The sequence below is a fragment of the Trachypithecus francoisi genome, unplaced genomic scaffold (genome assembly GCF_009764315.1).
Source record: "Trachypithecus francoisi isolate TF-2019V2 unplaced genomic scaffold, Tfra_2.0 Lachesis_group15, whole genome shotgun sequence".
Taxonomy (NCBI): domain Eukaryota; kingdom Metazoa; phylum Chordata; class Mammalia; order Primates; family Cercopithecidae; genus Trachypithecus; species Trachypithecus francoisi.
In genome coordinates this window covers 3314831-3321969 of record NW_022681460.1, presented here as the reverse complement: position 1 = coordinate 3321969, position 7139 = coordinate 3314831, and the positions used below count along the sequence as shown (strand labels likewise).

General features: G+C 51.1%; 1 protein-coding gene across 1 annotated transcript; it reads left to right on the top strand.

Annotated features, from left to right (window-relative positions):
* The first annotated feature begins 1257 nt into the window (after nucleotides 1-1257).
* On the top strand, nucleotides 1258-5580 carry LOC117096880 (T-complex protein 10A homolog). The gene is given in 3 exon segments (XM_033234230.1): nucleotides 1258-1545; nucleotides 3733-3877; nucleotides 5184-5580. Coding segments are annotated over 2 exon segments (405 nt in total). The 5' UTR covers nucleotides 1258-1545; nucleotide 3733; the 3' UTR covers nucleotides 5445-5580.
* Nucleotides 5581-7139: the final 1559 nt, after the last annotated feature.

Here is a 7139-nt window from a genome sequence, read left to right as displayed (position 1 = left end):
GTGTAAGTTAGCTTCTTCCCCTGTCCACACGCAGTCTCAGCCGGTCACTGACTATGTGATATCCTTTCTAATCACTTGGGTCCTACTACAAAAACAAAACAACACAACATAGGGTAAATACATTATCGGGATGGCTAGCAATCATTGGACATTTTTCTCTGTTCATTACCCTGAAGGGCATAATGTACTCCCCCAATTCATTTTAAACAAAAAACCTTAGAATGTAATTAATGGAAGTTCTCACTATTGAGGATTGAGTAGTTTTTGTATGTTGCCTTACCAGTTTGCTTAAAGGGGCAATGTCTTTCCTTATTCTCAACCTCTACAAAATATTGTACAAAGAACATGCTTAAAGAGTGTGTAATCCCAGCACTTTAAGAGGCTGAGGTAGGTGGATCGCTTGAGTCCAGAAGTTTAAAACCAGCCAGTGCAGCACCTGAGAGGAGCACAGAAACTAACACAACCATCACACATCTCAGGACACACACAACCCCTCACATACCTCAGGACACACACCTCACACACCTCAGGACACATAGATAACCTCACACACCTCAGAGACCCACACACAACCGCTCACACAGCTCAGGACACACACACAATCCTCACACAGCTCAGGACCCACACACAATCCTCACACAGCTCAGGACACACACACAACCGCTCACACAGCTCAGGACACACACTCCCACAGTTAGAATGACGCGCAGGGACAAAAGCGCCTCTGTTTCCTCTTTGTGGTAGTTTCTTCGTTCATTCACGATGTCGGTGTTGACTGCCTATTGCACGCCAGTCGCTTGCAGAACTATCCGGGTGACACGCAGCACGAGCAGGCTCAGGGGAGCCCCAGGTGTGTTTTCCACAGGCAGCACGCGGATGAGAAGGACGGCCAGGGCTTAACAGGAACGTAGACTCTCGCTTACTCCTTATTCTCTTCTCTATCACAAAAATCACACTACAATTCAGATGGAGATGCATTTTGTGTAATGATAAAAATTTGAATCCTGTCTTCTATTTAAACTCACATATAGTATTTTACCTTCATAAAAATTTTTTTCTAGTAAATAGTTTGATATTCAAAGAAAGTTTATGTTTCTTCAAGAACGTATGCTCAGAGAAATGAGCTCTTACTACACATTGTGTATTGAAGACCTGACATTAAACACATGGTTTTTGTCAATGAGAAGGAGCAGTTTGACTCTCTCCAATGTCCTTTGGACATTGTGTATTGAAGACCTGACATTAAACACATGGTTTTTGTCAATGAGAAGGAGCAGTTTGACTCTCTCCAATGTCCTTTGTGGACGGATGGACTCCACTGACGAGCTTCTTTGTTCGAATTGCAGGTTTGGGATGTTTAATTATTATCTGAGCTGGTCCAGTGGTGACACTGAGTGAGACGCTCATGCCCCTTTAAGACAGAAAGTCCGTTGGAACCGTCTGCTGCTCCCTGGTCTCTGGAGATGAGGCGGGAGGACTTGGGGACAACTGTGGAGACACGGCCCAGATGATCTGGTCCCCGCAGAAGTGACTGGCGGGGATCAGGTGAGGTGATGAGGTCTGGTGTTGGGGCTGAGGGAAGGGTCTTCCCCGGACTGAGGGGGTCACGAGTTTGGGGCCGAGGACACTGGTGTATCCCCTCGGAGGAGCGGGGAAGAAGGAGCTTTCTCAGGGCTGTGAGAACCGGGGATCCCCGCCCACTTCCGCAGACACTGTCCCAATCCCCGCGGGGAGGGAACGGCCAGGGATCCGCTTACTCTTCGATTTGCTCCATCAGGGATGGAGTGGATCCGCTCTTGACCTTCGATTCGCTTCCATCAGGAGACTCTCTTTTAAACAGCATTTCTGCGATCACTGTGGTTAAACTGTTCGTTCTCAGGTTTGTATACAGTGATAAGTTTATGAATAAACAGCAGGGGTTTCGTCGGGGGCCACTCGCTTCCTAAAACCGAGAGGGTGAGGCAGGGGTGGGGGCGGTTTTCAGAGAGGACCCTGCAGGTTTGCAGGAAGCTTTGCGTTTTCTCTTTTGTTTTAGTTTTCTGATTGCTGTGAGCTTCCTAGAACTGGCATAAATGCTGTACCTATAAAAAGGAGTTTCCTTTCCGTGTCTTCACCATGAATTCACAAAAGACGTCCTGATGGTTCAAGACTCAGACCCAACACAGTGGTGGGTCTGTCTGTGCCCTCCAGTGGGTGCTGATCCGGTGGTGCCGGTTAAAGGGCTGAGAATTTCCTCAGGGTTGCACGTGACCATCCACTCACATCCCGCTCACACTCGCGACCATTCCACTCACCTCTGCTCACACCCATTCACATTCCACTCACACCCACTCACACCCCACTCACACCCGTGACCATTCCACTCACATCCCACTCACACCCGCTCACACCCCACTCACATCCCACTCACAGCCGCTCACACCCCACTCACATCCCACTCACACCCGTGACCATTCCACTCACATCCCACTCACACCCACTCACACCCCACTCACACCCGTGACCATTCCACTCACATCCCACTCACACCCGCTCACACCCCACTCACATCCCACTAACACCCGTGACCATTCCACTCACATCCCACTCACACCCGCTCACACCCCACTCACATCCCACTCACAGCCGCTCACACCCCACTCACATCCCACTCACACCCGTGACCATTCCACTCACATCCCACTCACACCCGCTCACACCCCACTCACATCCCACTCACACCTGCTCACACCCCACTCATATCCCACTCACACCCGTGACCATTCCACTCACATCCCACTCATACCCTGACACCATCCTGCTCACATCCGCTCACACCATTCACATTCCCCTCACACTCACTCACATCCCACTCACACCCACGACCATTCCACTCATATCCCACTCACACCCACGACCATTCCACTCATATCCCACTCACACCCACGACCATTCCACTCATATCCCACTCACACCCACAACCATTCCACTCACATCCCACTCACACCCGTGACCATTCCACTCACATCCCACTCATACCCCGAGACCATCCTGCTCACATCCGCTCACACCATTCACATTCCCCTCACACTTGCTCACACCCCACTCACATCCCACTCACATCCCACTCACACCCACTCACACCCCACTCACATCCCACTCACACCAGCTCACACCCCACTCACACCCCACTCACACCCCACTCACATCCCACTCACACCCACTCGCATCCCACTCACATCCCACTCACACCAGCTCACACCCCACTCACACCCCACTCACATCCCACTCACATCTCACTCACACCCACTCGCACCCCACTCACATCCCACTCACACCAGCTCACACTCCGCTCACACCCTTCTCTGGATGACCAGAGTGCATTAGGTGTCAGGCTGATCTAAGATCTAAAGCATTTTCCACAGAGGATGGTGGAGAGCCAGGTGTGGACGGCTCAGTCCCTCCGTCTGTGGATGGTGAGAGTGTGTTAGGTGTCAGGCTGATCTTCTAGGAACTGAAGTGTTTTCCATGGAGGATGGTGGAGAGCCAGGTGTGGACGGCTCAGTCCCTCCATCCGTGGTGTCCTTTCACCTGGTCAGCTTCCGGCTTGGGAATGTGCACAGGACCCCAGGAGAGAAGAGCAGCTGTTGTTCCTGCTTGCCCTTAGGTTGAGGCTGGGGCCTTCAGCCCACACTGAGTGGGTGAGGGGGGGCTGCATTCAGATGTCGCCGTAGCTCTTCCCTTCCCAACCAGGATGCTGGAGGGTCAGCTCGAGGCTGGGGAGCCCACGGAGGGCACCCACCCAGAAGACCCATGCCCAGGAGCTGGGACTGCCATGGAGAAGACAGCTGCGGCAGCCGAGGTCCCCAGGGAGGATGGCAACGCTGGGGAGATGCCGGTGAGCTGACCTCTGTGGAGACAGAGTTAGTCCCACCAGGCAGGACCCTGATTCCTGTCCCTGAGGGCTGTCACTGGACTTTCCCTAGCCGGACCCCTGTAAGAATGAGCCACTCCGGGACACGGATGCTGAACTTCCTCTCCAAGGGGCACGTGGCTCTCTTCCCCTCTGCAACCTTCTCTCTTAGTGGATGGGAGGCAGGATGGGGAGTTAAAGAAAATAAATTAAAAAGTTAAAGAAAATTAACATTCCAGGTTTTCTCCTCTAATCCGGGAGAAGGCACCAGGCTTTAAAAACTTCATTAATGAAAATCAGAAGGTTGACATGCCTCACATCATCCCAGCAACCACCTTCCTCACCGGACCCTGGTGGACAGTGCTTGCTCTCATGAAAGTGCCACGGGTCCCTGTGGTCAAGGCCACACAATGCAGGGCTCACGATTCCACTTATTCTCAGAACCAGGCTGGAGGTTCTATGGTCCAGTCAAGACCAGCCTGGCCAACATGGCAAAACCTCATCTCTACGAAAAATACAAAAATTAGACAGGTGTGGTGCTGCGCACCTGTAATCCCAGCTACTGAGGATGCTGAGGCACAAGAATTGCTTGAACCTGGGACGTGGAGTTTGCAGTAAGCTGAAATCACGCCACTGCACTCCAGCATGGTTGACAGAGCAGGACCATGTCTTAAAAAAAAAAAAAAAAAAAAAGAAGGAAAAAGAATGCCAGCCTCTTATTGCCATAGTAGTGTTTTAACAAAGAATCATAACTCACTGAACATCTATATCTGGTTATATCATGTAGACTAACACATGATAAACACTACTGAATAAGACTAAAGCTATAGCCAGGCATGGTAGCTCATGCCTGTAATCCCAGCACTTCGGGAGGCCGAGGCAGGTGGATCGCTTGAGCCCAGGAGTTTGAGACCAGTCTGGGCCACATGTTGAAACCCCATGTCTACTAAAAATACAAAAATTAACCGAGTGTGGCGGCACATGCCTGTAGTCCCATCTATTAGGGAGGCTGAGGCAAGAGAATCACTTGAGCTCATGAAGTTGAAGCGTCAGTGAGCCGAGATCCTGCCACTGCACTCCAGCCTGGGTGACTGAGTGAGACCCTGCCTCAAAAAAAAAAAAAAGAAAGGAAAAGAAGGAAAAAGACTGCGGTTGTCCTGTTTATCTCATCGGGTGTCTTTTTGTCCAGAAAGACTTTGGTCTTACACCAGAGAGGGCTTGAGTATTTTGCAGATAAATGCACCCATTGTGATGTCTGAGAGGTTTTCTGCTGTTGTCTTCCCAATAACAGCCATTATAGCAGCAGATCACCAGACTCCACCAAGAGCTCGGGAGACAGGAATCTCTGTGGGCTGATGTTGACAGAAAACTCCAGAATCATATAGATGCTTTGAGGAAGCAGAACCTGGAGCTGCGAGAAGAGCTGAGAGGTCTGCAGAGGCAGCAGTGGGAAGCCAGGAAGAAACCTGCAGCGCGCCCACACGCAGGGCGAGAATCACACACCCTGCTACCAAAAGTGCATTTGTGTTTTTGTGTCATTTGCATTATGTAAAAATAGCGTCCCCATAAAGATGTGGGCTTTATTGCTGGGTGATGTGGTATCACTCACGCTCCAGGTGGTGGGGGGTTCCCTATCTTTCCATCAACTCCATTTCCCATAAGTAATGATTAAAGAACTGGATACATCAGACCTCTCAGCTGGCGCTCCAGGAGACAGAAGCACAGCCGCCTCCATGCTGCGTGTCTCACGTCTAGAATTCTAAGACATCTCATGATGCCTCAGGACAACAGCAGCAGACCCTTACTGTGGACTTTACATGGGCTAGGTAGGGAGCTTTACCGTCTTACTCTCTACAACGACCCTATGAAATGGATATTATTACTAACTCCATCACAGTCAAGGGCTGGAGAACGCAGAGCTGGGATTTGAACCCAGACTGACTCCAGAGCCAGCTCAGGGGCCTGGTGTCCTTGTGCTCATCCGCTAGGACAGCTGTGTAGAATGCGATAGAGACCTGTTGAAATGGGAAAAGTTCCCTTGTCCTCGTCGCAGGGTGTGCGATGGGGGTGTGGCTCGCTGCCTCAGTGTCCCACTGCTCAAACCTCTAGGGGAGCGTAGAGACCGGCAGGCTGTGCAGCTCCGACCCCATGGCAGTGTCTTGGGGTGAATGTTTACAGTGGAAGCCCGCGTGGACGTGTGTTACAGGGCGTTCTTTCAGTTTAGCTGTCTGTAGGCGGCTTATGTTTATCAGCTCAATTAGACCCTCTGCCCTATCACTAGGACAGAGGGCTTTCTGTATCCTGGGTTCTTGCCTTGGGGTACTTGAAAAAAACAGATCACACGTGGGCTTGGAGGATGGGTGCAAGGGTTTTTATTGGGTGATGGTAGCTCTCAGCAGAAGGGGGAGCCAGGATGGAGATGGGATGGGAAGGCGGTTTTCACCTGGAGTTGGGCAGCCCAGCGGCTGTGCTCTCCTCTGACTGCCCTGACCAATCTCGGTGTCATTCAGCCAGTCAATGGCTTGCTGGCATCTGCCAATGTATTCCTCTCGATGCCAGCCACTTGTGTCTCTGCCCGCTAGGGTCTTGGGGTTTTTATAGGCACAAGATGGGAGTGTGGCAGGCCAGAGTGGTCTTGGGAAATGCAACATTTGGGCACGAAAGCAGAAATGCCTAGGTCCATGGGCACAGGTCCGGGGGTAGAGCCCTAGCCAGGGACCTGCCCTTCTCTACCCAGGACTTTCCTGCCCCAGTCCCATGTCATTGCCCTGCTCTATCCCAAAGGAAGAACCAGCATTCTCATGCTGAAGTAGTCAGTGCCTCCCAGCACCCGCCTGCCTTTATAGAACACTGAGCTTTGGAGTTTGATCACATGTGGCTCAAAGACTGAGCCTAAGAGAGTGTGAATGTGGCCAGTGTTACCACTGCCTTGTCTGGGTTCTGTTTCCCACACATGGGTCTAAACAGCTTGAATCATTAAAGTTATACACACAGGTAACGACACATGGAACCATGTGAACACCCTCCAAATGTAAGTGGAGATATTTCTCAGTGGGTTAAGAAAAGTACTGACATTTCCTATCTGCACTTATGGTGTGAACTTTTAAATCGGTACTTCCAGGACTTAGAATAGTTCCGATACAGCACAGTGATTACAACACACGCACACACACACACACGCACACACACACGCACACACACGCACACACACACGCACACACACGCACACACACACGCACACACACGC